Raw genomic sequence first — 15,250 nt, 5'->3', positions numbered from 1 at the left:
AGTAAATGAGAAATCAGTGCAAAGGGTGATTGTCAGCCAGGAAAAGCAGGAAGCTACCTAATATCACAGTCAGTCATTCTAAGAAGGAGAGGAAGAAAACATAGGGGTGGGGGTGAAGAAATACTCTAGTTTTACAAACACTGATACTGTCTTGGGGGGAGAATCTTTCCTTTGCTGTAGTCCAAGAATTGGCACAGAAGTCAGCACGCCTATGGCCTCCAGTGCCCTCCATAACCTAACCTGCCTCTGCAAGAACATCCCTGTGTGACCCCTGAGAGGGAAGCAGAGGGAGGTGAGTCGTGAAGCTGCCCCAGATTCTGTGCTCCGGGTGGAGAAGGCCTCAAGAAGGTGAAGGGATGAGCTAATCTGAGCTTCCTGGCCCCATTTCCAAGGAAGTGATTAGTGGAGAGGCACCTGGGACCTGCTCCATTTCAGGAAACCCGGTTATGGGAACTGGTGGGGCACAGACTTGACTCAGGACCCGAGAGAAGCAGTTAACCCTTCTCTATTGCCTGCATGAGAAACAGGCTCTCTTAACCATTTCCCTGGGGGAAAGAAACTGCTCAAGGGGGTTTAGTTTTGCAACAGCCTGAGAAAGAGGACCTCAGGGATATTTTGCACTTAAGCGCCCAGCGTCATTCCTTCAGGGCCTTTGAACACTCTAGGGGAGCCTGGGAACAAGGTGGTTGCTGTTCAGTCCATAAGTCACATCTGATTCTTTGCGACCCTGTGGACTTCAGCACGCGAGCCTTCCCTGTCCTTTGCTATCTCCTGGAGTTTGCTCAGACTCATGTCCATTGAGTTGGTGATGCTATCCAAGAGGGTGGGAACAAGTTAGTTCCTAAGTATCCAGTAATGATATACCCAGAGAGGGCACACTCAAACAGAAAGGCAGCTCCACGGTTCCTGAAATACCACTGTTGACCTGGTAGCATTTCCTCAGATGTTCTGGTTCTACTCAAACCCTTGGGTTTGGGTCAGAATCAATCCGGGGCTCTTCAGATGGGGTCTCTTTGGCCAGACTGGGGCTTTCTTCTCAGAATAAACAGCATGTGTAAAGTGGGCATGCACCAGTGATCCAAATCCTGAGGTAAGTAGATGAATGCAGGCAGTCAATATGCCACTAAGTCTAAGCACTGGTTGTTGTTGGACCATAAAGAAGGCTGAGTGCTGAAGAATCGATGCTTTCAAATTGTGCTGACGAAGACTCTTGAGAGTCCCTTGAACTGCAAGGAGATCAAATCAGTCAATCCTAAAGGAAATCAATCCTGAATATTCATTAAAAGGACCAATACTTTGGTCATCTGATGCAAAGAGCTGACTCATTGGAAAAGACCCTGATGCTGGGGAAGACTGAAGCCAAAAGAAGACGGGTGGGCAGAAGATGAGATGGTTGGATGGCATCACCTACTCAATGGACATGAATTTGAGCAAACCCCAGGAGATGGTGAAGGACAGAGGAGCCTGGTGTGCTGCAGGCCATGGGCTTGCAAATAGTTGGACACGACTTAGCAACTTAAAGACAACAACAACTAAGGACTGGGGAGAACCGACCCCCTGAAGACATTGCTCGTTAAGACTCTGAACATGTTCAGAGCAGCATCCGAAAGCTCTTTCGTTGACCTGGTTGACTAAAATGAACTTAACCTCACACAGATCATTTCATTTCTTTGGGCCTCAATTTTTTCATCTACTGGGTATCACTGATAACCTCTATAATCCTTTCTGGCTCTAACATTCCACTACTTTGAGGATGGTCTCTGAGTAAATACAGTTTTAATAATGTGGAGTCACTCCAGTAGTATGTAAGGTTCTAGACCCCAAACAGAATGGGGGCACACACTCACAGGTGAAATAAGGGTGAAGCTGTGGCTCATTCAAGCCTTAGTTTGTAGGGAGGTGAATGTATCTGAGGTCATTGTCTTAGCTTTTGCACGGAGGGGCTGGCTTCTCCTGGTCACGTTGATGTCCCTATACTGCGGAACCCTGAGACAAACAGGCAGGTCACATCCATGTGGGAGATGCACTGCATAGCTGTAGGAAAGTGGAAAGAGTGGTTAAGAGATTTTTATTTCAGGGGCTTCCCTGGTGGTCCAGTGGTTAAGAATCTGCTCTGCAATGCAGGGGATGCAGGTGCAATCCCTGGTTGGGGAGCTAAGATTCCACATGCCATGGATGATGCAACTAAGACCCAATGCAGCGAATAAATAAAGAGGTTATTATTTCAGATTCTGGCTCTGCCATTTACAAACTCAGTGTCATACAACCTTCTCTTGGAACCTCAGTTTCATCATTTGTAAAACAACGATAACAATACCTCCCTTAGAAGGTTGGGAGGACTACTTAAGATAAACGAAAGGTGAAGGCCACTTAGAACAGCAAGTCCCCATCAAACTTTGCTGACTACAATGGTTTATATGGCAGCGATCCTGATGGCAGGCCCTCAGATCACAGGCTCCCTTTATCACTTCTGCCTATGTCTGGTCCCTGGCTATCTCTGTTAGGCATTCGTTAACTCTAGGATGATGTTGGATGTCCCAGTGCCTGTTCATCCCTGAAGTTCACTCCAAGGACAAGGGCTTGAAGACCAACTCATCTGAAGTACTTCTACACTGGCACTGTTTCTCCACCCTTCCTGAGAATCCCAGTGTCATTCTCAAGGTGGGGCATTTTCTGCTGAGCCAACACTTGCCATAGGAAGTATTTTAAATAGCCATCTTCAGCATCTTGGTTTCTCACTCATCAACGATCGCACAAGGTACTTGTGAGAGTTAAAAAAAAAAAAATGTATGTAAAGAGCCAGTGCTACCTGACAACAGGCTGTCAGTCAATCTTAGCTCCCTTCCCTTTGCAATCACCTTCCTAAAGCAGACACCTGAGAGAGAAGAGAGTGAGGGAGAGGAAGGTGCCAATGATTTCCCAAATGTTAGCTATCTTAGCAAGTCCCAGATGGTATTATGATGAACTTTCCATAAATATAATAAAAGCCATTTTTCTCCAGTAGGTCTACCTGTGAGCAACAGAGGTGGGGAGGGTGGTCCACAGCACTGAACAAAGATGAAGAAGGCTATGATCCAGGTCTCAGTACACATATACTATGGAGCAGCACCAAAGCTGTGTTCGGGACAGGCACTCTGCCAGCTCCCCTGCCTGTTTTGCCCAGTCCTGGCTTCTTGGAGCTGGGGTGGAAGAATTTTCCCTGAAGGAAAGCAGCCAACACCCTGCCCCACCCTCCTCCTTGGGCAACTCTGCCAGGCAGGACTCTCTCTCACTAGTTTTCTTTTGGATGCCTGAGGAACCAGCTGCCAAATTATCAGTTTGGGCTCAAGCCCCTCTTACCTGCCCCTCCCTGACCAGCCCTGAGCTCACCAGCCAGAGTCTGGAGGACTACCTTCTTTCCCATCAGCTGGGAATGCTCTCCCGGAGCTTCTCCTGTGAGCCAGAGACTAAGAAACCCTGGTCCTGTCATTGGCATATTTAATGCACAAACGTGGGGAGTTTGTTCCTTTCCAGATCCTAACTATCGCTGGCTGGGCACCCGAGGATTAAGCTGGGGACCTGCTCGGGACAGGTTGCCAGATAAAATACAAGTCTTGAATTTCAAAAGTCCAGTTTTGAATTTCAGATGAACCAATTTTTTTTTTTTTTTTAGTACATATATGTCCCAAATGTTGCATAGGATACAGGTACGATTAAAATATTTTTAAAACCTGAAATTAACATGTAACTCTTTTTTATTTGCTAAAGTCTGGGAACCAGAGGCTGGCGTGGGGCACCTGGAGCAGCCCCTCCAGGAGGTGAGACTGTTCGGAGGTCAGGCACCGGCTTGGGAATCCCGCATCCGGCACTTCAGCCCCTCTCCAGGCGAGAGGCCAAGGGCTGAGGGCTGCACCTCACGGCGGGACCGTGGGAAAGTTCTTTCGGGAGGAAGGAGGAGTCGTGGCCTGGCCTCATTCCTGCTCGCCCACAGCCTCGGCTGCCACCCGCAGGCTCTCCCCATCGCCGCCGCGCGCCCAGCCATCCGCCCACCCGCCGCCGCCGCCACTACCGGGCCCTCCTGGCCACGCCAGGCAGGTCCCGGCGGCACTCCGCGTCTGGGAGGGGGAGGGGCGCCGAATGCGCAGGCGCGGCGGGCCGGTGGGTGGAGCGCGCGGGGGCGGGGGAAGGGGAAGGGACGGCGTCGGGCGGCCAGACGAGGGCGTGGGCGTGGGCACTGGCGCGGGCGGAGGTCGTAGCCCCCGCGGGCGCCCCGCCACTGGGTGCGGTTGCTGCTCCCGGCGCGGAATGGAGGGGCCGGCGGTGGCAGTTTGCGAGGTGATGCCGGGAAGGGAGAGAAAGCAAAGGAGGACACTCTGAGGAGACGGGTCTTGTGAGGAGGCCGAGAAGTTTGGGCAGAGGGGTCTGGCGTTGCCTGAGGGAGAAGGAAGGTTCGGGAATGGTAGGATTCGGTTCAAGTCAGCCTGTCCCTCGCGGGGTTGTGAGGAGCAGATGAGACGCAAGGCGTAGGAGCGCCTGGGCAGTCAAACCCGGCGCGGGGGGCGCTCAGAAGTATTTAGTCAGTGTGTGTGGGGAGGGGCATGGTCGTCCGCTGAGCGCGGGTGTTCCCCCCCCCCCCCCCCCCGCCGCCACCTGACGCCTAAGAAAGCTACTCAGGAAGCTCAAGGGTTTTGCCACACCTCAGCGGACGCTAGGGCTCGAGCTCGGATGGCAGCCCGTGCCGGGAGAGCGCGCGGACAGCAGGGATGAGGGGGGACGGCGTCGGGGGGAGTCGAGGCCAACTTGTGCTGAAGTGGGGGCGAGGGAAGGCCGGGTCAGGTCCGCGGATCACCAGAGTTTTGGAGGGGATTCCTGGGTCAGGGCCCGGACAGCGGGGTGATGAGAACCTGAGGTTCGGACGCCTCAGTCACCCAGCTCAGACCACCATGGACCTGAGATGCTCTGGAGGGTGGGACTGAACACCGAGCACAGAGTGGCCGCTTTCATTCATTCGTGACAGAGTTTTCACAGCCTTACCTGATTGAATTCTTTACTGACCTCGTAGTTAACTGTAAACCGTAGACGGATTAATTACTAGTCATTCAGTTCAGTCGCTCAGTCGTGTCCGACTCTGCGACCTATGGACTGCAGCACGCCAGGCCTCCCCGTCCATCACCAACTCCCGGAGCTTGCTGAAACTTAGGTTCATTTAGTCGGTGATGCCATCCAACCATCTCATCCTCTGTTGTCCCCTTCTCCTGCCTTCGCTCTTTCCCAGCATCAGGGTCTTTTCCAATGGGTCAGTTTTTCGTCGAAGCAGAACCCATAAGCTCTGGGTTCTATCCTAGGTTCTGTCATCTGTAAAATCTAAACCTCCAACTTTCTTTGACAACAAAGAAGGCAGGAAGATTGGGAAGACCTCTAGAACTAGCTAGTACTTAATTGTTTGTTGTTTAATCACTGAGTCATGTCGGACTCTCTTGCGACCCGTCTATGGACTGTAGCCGGCCAGGCTCCTCTGTCCATGGAATTTCCCAGGCAAGAATACTGAAGTGGGTTGCCATGTCTTCCTTCAGGGGATCTTCCTGACCCAGGGGTGGAACCAGGTCTCCTGCATTGGCAGGCAGATTCTTTACCACAGAGACAGATTAAATAGAACCATAGTCTACAAGAGGTTGACCTGAAGGCACCTCGAGCTTTCCCAATCTTCCTGCCGCCTTTGTTGTCAAAGAAAGTTGGAGGTTTTGCAGATAACAGAACCTAGGATAGAACCCAGAGCTTCTGACTCACAGGCTAGTGTTCTTTTCCCAACTGCTCTCTCATTATGGATAAACTGCGGGAAAATCTGAACAGAGGGAGCACAGTAAGTCAGAGGATGTGTGAGGGAAAGTGTTAGACTGTAGAAAAGCCTGAAAACCATCCTTACAAACTGGTACAAATTAGGATCTTAGTTCCCATGTTCTCATGCTGAGATCTTTCTGCCTTTAAAAAAAAGGGGGGCAGGGTAATAATTTTTGCTACAGGTACCTCAGTGTGGAAGAGAGAGTCTACTTTCATAAATAATCATGGAAATTTAATACAATATATTTTATTTTAAAATTATCAAGATTGAATGTTTTACCAAGATACCTTCGAGACCTGTTCAAGTTAGAATATTGTGTGCAGATGACTTTATTAGAAATAATAGCTAATATTTATTAAGCATTTACTATCTGCCAGGCACTGTGTTAAACATTTTGAACATATTGTTTTGCTTACGTTTGGCAGCCACTATATGTAGTAGATTTGTCCTCATTTTTACAAGTGAGGAAGCAGTGTTACAGAGAAGTAACTTGCACAAGGTCACATGCTAGTATTTGACTCATCAGGGTTTCAAACCCTGGTAATCTGCTTCCAAAGTCAGTGCTCTTAACTAGTATTTTGACCTTGGGAAATGTTGATATAATGAAAAGTAAAGATTCACAAGCAGATGCCATTATTATTCATAATCTTCATGTTGACTTCTGTTTGGAAAGAAAAAAAGAAACAGGAAAAACAAACTCCCACTTAATTTTTCCAACTTATTATTTCCAGATGAATTTATCCTTTGAATAAAACAGTTTGTTGTCTTCATTTCCTGTTTTGGACATTGTGTTGAATTTCACTGTCTCCCTTTTATGTCACTCACCTAGCTATTTCCTCTGTTTAGACACAATGCTTTGTTCCTTAACAAGTGTAAATCTGACATTTTGCAAGCAAGAATATTATTTTTTGGAAATGAGAATTATTAACTATCATACAAGTTTATTGTTACCATGATTTTTAAAGAAGATTGTGGTTTCTTTGAATTGTGCCCTTTCCAGATTTTGAAATATTTAATAATTCACCAGAGGTGTGAAACAGCAGGAGTATCAAAGGGAGCATTGCTAGAAGGACAGCTAGTGATTTCCATAGAAGCATTAAATTCTAAGCACCAAGCAAATACTCTTCACTGTGTAACAACTAGTAAGTGGAGGAAGAAAAGATATTAATTTCAATCTGTTTTATCATGTTTTATGTTATATTTTATTTAAAAATTTCAATTAGTGTTTTATCTTTTATCAGCTCCAGAATTGTTCCATGATTAAACTTAAATTGTTCCATAATTAAACTTAAATGATTATGAAATAGGTATCTGGTGATAGATTTACAAATCTGTCATACAGGAAAGGTGAGTAGAATGACTTAGCAGAAGATTATTTATTTTACTGGTTTAAATTCAGATTACTCAAAAACCATCTAACTCTTGCTCTTGGTTTTAACTTCCTTTTTCACAACTAAATTACATCACATTGAATTTTATCTCTTTCATACCCAGCCTTTGCTGGTTGGAAAAGAGCCGAAAAATGAAAAGAAATGAAATGATGAATGGTGCATACTTTGATAATCCTAATTTGCAGTTAATTTGAAAATATATGTTTCTTCCATTTGGCTCTTATTATTTCATCATTTTTTGCCTGTATTCTTGGAAAGCTGATGCATTGAGTGGCCCTGATAGCTAATTTTCTTGAATTTGTGAAGTGAAAACTTTTTTGTCTTGCTTTTTTGATGTGTGTGTATAGGTTTATTGAAGGATATTTTGGAATGAAGTTGTCCTGTCAGCCTGAGAGGAGTCACCCTGAGTCCCAGTTGAGGCTGGATAGTAGGTTAGGTGCTACAAGACATTTCACGCTTGAACTGAATGACCTGTCTTCTCTTTGTGTACCTAGCAGTAAACTTCAAGAGGGGTATGATAGTTTGGGTTGCTGTTAACTCTGCATGAACTCCATTCTGGCTGAACAGAGTTCCCACCATTCCTGAGAGAGGTAGTGAGCTACACGGCAAGAGTGATGTTTTTCTGCATATGGTTGTATTAGCTTGTCCACTGATCATGATCTAATAAACTGTGGTCAGAGTGGCAGGGTGATTTCACTCCAAGCAAAGGACTTGAGTCACAACAGCTTTTGGCAAGAAACTGAATTACATAGACATTTTGAGCCTAATGGACCACTTCAGTCCATCTAGTATAAGGAGCATTTCTTTTCTGTTTATTGTCTCTGATCTTTATATTTTTATTCTTGGCAGGAGGAAAGGTGATATGTGCTTGTCATGAAACATTGTAGAAACATATACTGTGGACGGGGGCTTCCCTCATAGCTCAGTTGGTAAAGAATCCACCTGCAATGCAGGAGACTCCAGTTCGATTCCTGGGTTGGGAAGATCCACTGGAGAAGGGATAGGCTACCCACTCCAGTATTCTTGGGCTTCCCTTGTGGCTCAGTTGGTAAAGAATCCGCCCACAGTACGGGAGACCTGGGTTTGATCCCCGGGTTGGGAAGATCCCTGGAAAAGGGAAAGGCTACTCACTCCAGTGTTCCACTCGGACCACAGTTTATTGGATCATGATCAGTGCACAAGCTAATACAACCATATGCAGAAAAACATCACTCTTGCCGTGTAGCTCACTACCTCTCTCAGGAATGGTGGGAACTCTGTTCAGCCAGAATGGAGTTCACGCAGAGTTAACAGCAACCCAAACTATCATACCCGTCTTGAAGTTTACTGCTAGGTACACAAAGAGAAGACAGGTCATTCAGTTCAAGTGTGAAATGTCTTGTAGCACCTAACCTACTATCCAGCCATTTCCTTCTCCTTTCTGTTTCTATTAGGTTGGTGCAAATGTAATTGAAGTTTTGGACCATGAATTTTAAATCCTTACAACTAGGCTCAAACACATCTTTTTTTAATAGATATCAGAACCATTATAATCAACAGATTTTTGCCAAATGAGAAATAAGTTTGTTTATTCCTATAGTGTAAAAATCTGTGCTTCGGGATTCAATGAACTCTTGGAAAGCATTTTCTTCCTTCTGCCGGTTGTGGAAGCATTTTCCCTGCAAAAAGTTGTTCAAGATGCTTGAAGAAGTGGTAGTTGATTGGCCAGAGGTCAAGTGAATATGGCGGATGAGGCAAAATGTGGTGGTCCAGTTCATTCACCTTTTGAAGCATTTGTTGTGTGACGTGTAGTTGGGCATTGTCATGGAGAAGAATCGGGCCCTTTCTGTTGACCAATGCGGGCTGCAGGTGTTGCAGTTTTCAGTGCATCTCATCGACTTGCTGAGCATACTTCTCAGATGTAATGGTTTTGCTGGGGTTCAGAAGGGATTGTCCCAACCCAGGGATCAAACCAATGTCTCTTAACGTCTCCTTCATTGGCAGGCAGATTCTTTATCACTAGCACCACCTGGGAGGCCCCAAGATAGCTGCAGTGGATCAGACCAGCAGCAGACCACCAATGACCGCGACCTTTTTTTGTTGCATGTTTAGCTTTGGGAAGTGCTTTGGAGCTTCTTAGTTCAGACACTGAGTTGATTGTCATATAAAATCCATTTTTCGTTGCACATCACAATCTGATTGAGAAATGATTCATTGTTGCATAGAATAAGAGAAGATGACCCTTCAAAATGACAATTTTTTTGATTTTTGGTCAGCTCATGAAGCACCCACTTATCAAGCTTTTTCATTTTTCCAATTTGCTTCAAATGCCAAGCAGTCATAGAATGGATGACATTGAGTTCTTTGGCAACTTCTCTAGTTGTAAGAGGAACAGCTTTGATGATGACTCTCAATTGGTTGTTGTCAACTTCTGATGGCCAACCACTATACTCCTTTTCTTCAAGGCTCTTGTCTCCTTTGCAAAACTTCTTGAACCACCACTGCACTGTCCATTCGTTTGCAGTTCCTGGGCCACATGCATTGTTGATGTCGTGCGTTGTCTTCATTGCTTTATGATCCATTTGAACTCAAGAAAATCGCTTGAATTTGCTTTTTGTCTAACATTATTTCCATAGTCTCAAATAAATATAAAATAAACAGCAAGTAATGTCATTAGGGAAAAACCAAACCAAGAATGAGCATTAAAACAATGTATAACATAACTTCATTTATTTAAAAATGTATCCCAATATCAGACGGTAAAGAATCTGCCTGCAATGCAGAAGACCCAGGTTTGATTCCTGGGTCCAGAAGATTCTCTGGAGAAGGGAATAGCTACCAAACCAGTATTCTTGCCTGGAAAATTCCATGGACAGGGGAGCCTGGTGGGCTATCCGTGGAGTCGCAAAGGGTTGTTGGACATGACTGAGTAACTAACATTTTCACTTTTTTTTCCTTTCCAATATTACATGGCAAATGGCAACAATGCAAACCTGCCATTGCTTTTGCACCAACCTAATACAATTTTATTAAAGTCATCTCTCTTATTCTGTATCTTTGTGGGTTTATTGCTTCTAAAAATATTCCTTTTCTATTGTATTGAGATTTCAGGAGAGAGTGAAAGTAGATATGTATGTTCAATCTGCCATCTTTATCTGAAAGTGAGTGATGTCATTGGCCTGCAATCTCTGATGATGAAGAATGACATATTCATTACCTAGTGTTGCTGTAACAAAGTACCACAAACTGGGTGGCTTAAAACAAAGTAAATTTATTCTCTTACAGTTATGAAGGCCAGAAGTCCACAATCAAGATGTCAGTAGGGTTGGTTCCTTCTGGAGGCTCTGAGGGAGAAATCGATTCCTTAGCTGTCTCCTACCTTCTGGTAGTTGCCAGCAAGCCCTTGGTGTTCCTTGACTTGCAGACGTATTGCTCCAGTCTCTGTCTTCATGTAACGTTCTCTCTCTTCACATGGCCTTCTTATAAGGACACACCAGTTGGATTTAGAGCCACCCTAATCCAGTATGACTTCATCTTAACTTGATAACGTCTATGAAGACCCTATTTCCAAATAAGGTCGTATTCACAAGTGTTGGGCTTTAGTCTTCAAAATCTCTTTCAGAGGCACATAATGCAATTCACAACAAATCAGAAAATTTTATTGCTGGAATGATCCATCTATGAGAAGCTGAGAAATGACTATATATAGTTTTTTCCTATCATTGTTCAAGACTTTAACAATTCCAGTGTTTCCCAAAATGTGTGTTACAAGATGTTTATATGAATTTTGAGAAAGGAGTTATGCAGTCATCTAAACTTGGGGAGTGCTGGTTACAAATGAATTTTGTTATTTTAGATCTCAGAACCTTTAATATGCCAGCATGGACTGTGAATCTTTAAAAATGGGCTCTAGTATGTAGCATTTCCCAAACATATGTAACCTTGTAGTTTTTTTTTAATCATCTTTTTTTTGTTTGTTTTTATAACCTGACTTTTAAAAAGTTTTCTTTATTTAATTTTTCGATGTTCTGGGTCTTCATTGCTGCATGGGCTTTTCTCTAGTTGCAGAAAGCAGCGGCTACTCTCCAGTTGCAGTACACGGGCTTCTCATTGCAGTGGCTTCTTTTGTTGTGGAGCATGGGCTCTAGGGTGTGCAGGCTTCAGCAGTGAGCTCAGCAGTTGCAGCTGCCGGGCTCTAGAGCATAGGCTTAATAGGTGTGGTGCATAGGCTTAGTTGCTCCGAGCCAGGTGGGATCTTCCCAGATCAGGGATTGAACCTGTGTTTTCTGCATTGGTAGGTGGATTCTTTACCACTGAACCACCAGGGAAGCCCTTAAGTCATCTTCTGTTTTATAAAGAGAATTTGGGACAATGTTGTTGCTTAAAAATACCTGTTCTGTCATCTTTGCATTTGAAGGATAGCGTTTTATTGCTTTAGTACAGAAAGATTGGAAGCATAGCTGAAAATCTGTGGAGCGGGCAGGATGATTGTTCTCCCTGCACGTGTTCACCCCAGGTGATCTATTTCTAACAATTTGTTGATAGGATACTTGTTAAAACTAAGGAAGGATGTTAGAGGAAACTGTGAGATATGCAGTTGAGAAGCATCGTGGACACACTGTGAGACATACAGGTGTGGATTGTTTTTTGTTAACGTTCTAGCTCCTCACTGATCACTAGTGTCAGCCTGCCAGCAGCTTCCCAATCCCTGTCACAGTGGCAGTCACCCACTCCTTTAGGTCAGAACTAGAGTATGCCTGTGAAGAACACTAAGTTTAAAAATGCTTTTTGTTAAATTAAAAAAATTGTTAAATTTTTGTTAAAGGAATTTTTCATTTAATTTAGCTAAATTGAAATAGCCTCATGTATTAATAGCTAGTAGCTACTGTATTGGGCTTCCCAGGTGGCGCTAGTGGTAAAAAACTAGCAGGAGACTTAAGCCACTGGGTTTGATCCTTGGGTTGAGAAGATCCTTTGGAGGAGGGCAAAGAAACCCACTCCAGTATTCTTGCCTGGAGAATCTCATGGACAGAGGAACCTGGCGGGCTTCAGTCCATAGGGTTGCAAAGAGTTGAACATGACTGAGTGACTTAGCATGCATGCACGCACAGCTGCTGTATTGGACAGCACACATTTGGAGAATGATACTGCCTCTTACTATAGATCAGTGATTCTCAACCTTTTTTCCCTGCCAGAAGAATACATATTTCTTGAGGTATAGACACATTTCCATTGGTTCTTACGGCAGTGATTCTTAGATTCTTAACTATGGGGTCAAATCTCTCTGGGGGAAGGCATGTTCTATTTGGGGAAAAAAGCCTCCAGGTGGTTCTGATCTTCCCCACCCTCTTAGGGGCCTGTTCCCTCACTTACCCTCTTTCCCTGAAATTGTTCTAGGTGTTCTAATGTTCTGATTTAGAACTCTGGGTAAGAAAATTCTTACCTGATAGTCTGGTAAAGAGTAAATTTACTAAAGACTGAATTGGTTAAAGACCAAAAATGTTAATTGAATCTTATACTGGAATATGACTTATTGGCATGAGATACTCTGGTTATTAGCCATACTTTGCAGTCTTCCTGTGATTTTTTTTCTATCAGGAATAGTAATATCCAAGAGGCAGCCCTGGTATTTAATATGGGTAAAGGAGTTGCTATTTGGTTCTCATCTCTAAGAAGTTATTCTGCCCCTGAACAGTTGTAGCCTCCAGTAACTTCTTTGGTGCTTTTTGTTAGTTGTTCAGTCACTAAGTTGTGTCCAACTCTTTGTGACCCCATGGACTGCAGCATGCCAGGCTTCCCTGTCCTTCACCATCTCCCAAAGTTTGCTCAGATTCTTGTCTGTTGAGTCGGTGATGCCATCCAACCATCTCATCCTCTGCTGCCCTCTTCTCCTTTTGCCTTCAATTTTTCCCAGTATCAGGGTCTTTTCCAATGAGTCAGCTCTTGGCCTCAGGTGACCAGAGTATTGGAGCTTCAGCTTCAGCCCTTCCAATGAATATTCAGGATTGATTTCCTTTCGGATTGACTAGTTTGATTTCCTTGCAGTCCTAGGGACCCTCAAGAGTCTTCTCCAGCACCACAATTTGAAAGCATCAGTTCTTTGGCATTCAAGTCTTCTTTTGGTCCAATTCTCACATCCGTACTTGACTACTGGAAAAACTATAGCTTTGACTATATGGACCTTTGTCAATGAAGTGATATTTTTGCTTTTTAATACACTGTCTAGGTTTGTTACAGCTTTTCTTGCAAGGAGCAAGCGTCTTTTAATTTCACGGCTACAGTCATCGTCTGCAATGACTTTGGAGCCCAAGAAAATAAAATCTGTCACCGTTTCCACTTTTCCCCTTCTATTTGCCATGAAATGGTGGGACCTGTAGGGAAAGAGCAAATTAGCCAAGATAGTGATGGTCAAGCTCTCTCGCCCCATGGCCTCTCATGCTCTCGCCCCACGTTCTGTGAATACATGGTTATGTAACAGCTGAGATCACTTGCAAGAGCTCTGCGCATGCACGCCACAGTGTATCGGCTTGGCCACAGGCCACTTTTGTTCTGTAAACATATATAAGCTCCACCTGAAACGCCATTGCGTCCTCATTATGGCTGTGTTGTGGCCGGGTTATGGTGTGTCCGCTGGGTCATCCATGAGAGACATGCCTGCTGCTGCTGTGGCTGCCATGCCAGTCAGGAGAGAATAAACATGTCTGCCGTTCCTGTGGCTCCTTGTGTTTTCTTGCAGCTTCCCGGCTCATGCCTCAGCGAACAGTGAGATACAGCAAGACAGGACCTGATGCTGGGATCTTAGTTTTTTGAATATTCAGTTTTAACCAGCTTTTTCACTCCTGTTTCACCCTCATCAAGAGGCTCTTTAGTTTCTCTTCACTTCCTGTCATTAGAGTGGTATCATCTGCATATCTGAGGTTGTTGATATTTCTCCCGGCAATCTTGATTCTAGCTTGTGAGTCATCCAGGCCAGCATTTTGCATGATGTACTCTGCAAAGAAGTTAAATAAGCAGGGTGACAATATACAGCCTTGACGTACTCCTTTCTCAATTTTGAACCAGTCAGTTGTTCCATGTCCTGTTCTAACTGTTGCTTCTTGGCCCAAATATTAGTTTCTCAGGAGACAGATAAGATGGTCTGATAGTCCTGTGTCTTTTAAGAATTTTCCATTTAGTTGTGATTCACACAGTCAAAGGCTGTAGTGTAGTCAGTGAAGCAGAAGTAGATGTTTTTTGGGAATTCCCTTGCTTTCTCTGGGATTCATGAAATTCCCTTGCTTTCTCTATGATCTCTGTGATGGTCATTATTAGTGACCATCTTTTAAATATTCTGTATCTATCAACAGTGATTTCAGGCTCCCATATGATTCTTTAGATAAAATCCATTTAATTGCTTCATTTGTGATACTTCTTTGTGTTCTGTTTCTTACAGTTGCTGCTACAGGAAGCATTTATGGTGGTTTGGTCCTCAAGAAGTTCCTTAAAGGTAAAGAATTATACCCAGCTTCCACAAGATTAAGTCTCTTCCAGTCAATAAATTTGGTATTTTCTGAAACAATATATACTGAAAGATAGGGTTATCAGATACAGCAAATAAAACTATGCCTCCCACTTAAATTGGAATTTCAGATAAACAGTGAATACCTTTTGGGTATACATGTGTTTTATGCAATAGTTTATCCTCTAGTTTATCTAGAATCCTACTGAAAGATGATCTATAAAATTGTATAGATACAGGAAAAAAATTGTCTAGGCCTAAGGCAAGATACCTAGGTCACTGTTCTCTGAATACGTTCCGTACAACCTCAAGCAAAGTTTTCCCAGATGTGAAATACAATCTTTAGTAAAATATTTGTTCCCATCTATCTCAGAGAAATAGTGTATGGAAAAATACTTTTACTATAAATCACTCTGGCTAGTTTTAACACTGTTTTACACATGTCAAAGTTGGTATGGTTTAGGCGTTTTCAGTGACCTTGATTTTAGAAGTTTTTTTTTCCTTTGATTTGAGAATAATCTACAACCAAAGGACATACATTTGTTTAAGGAAACCGAAGGATTT

General features: G+C 44.0%; 1 protein-coding gene across 5 annotated transcripts in view; it reads left to right on the top strand.

Annotated features, from left to right (window-relative positions):
* Nucleotides 1-4,170: 4,170 nt before the first annotated feature.
* The window catches only part of LOC122708866 (CAAX prenyl protease 2), a 79,067-nt gene continuing 67,987 nt past the window's right edge, over nucleotides 4,171-15,250 (top strand). Inside the window, exons 1-2 of one of the 5 annotated variants that reach the window (XM_043925622.1) lie at nucleotides 4,171-4,314; nucleotides 14,621-14,674. In XM_043925622.1, coding sequence (XP_043781557.1) covers nucleotides 4,285-4,314; nucleotides 14,621-14,674 — 84 coding nt within the window. In that variant the 5' untranslated portion in view covers nucleotides 4,171-4,284. Of the gene's footprint in view, nucleotides 4,315-14,620; nucleotides 14,675-15,250 lie in introns of those variants that run through there. The other 4 variants (XM_043925593.1, XM_043925613.1, XM_043925633.1 and 1 more) reach the window with 4 other exon arrangements.

This window comes from Cervus elaphus, chromosome 2 (genome assembly GCF_910594005.1).
Source record: "Cervus elaphus chromosome 2, mCerEla1.1, whole genome shotgun sequence".
Taxonomy (NCBI): domain Eukaryota; kingdom Metazoa; phylum Chordata; class Mammalia; order Artiodactyla; family Cervidae; genus Cervus; species Cervus elaphus.
Note: the sequence above shows the minus strand (reverse complement) of the source record. Positions and strands in the feature narration are given on the sequence as shown.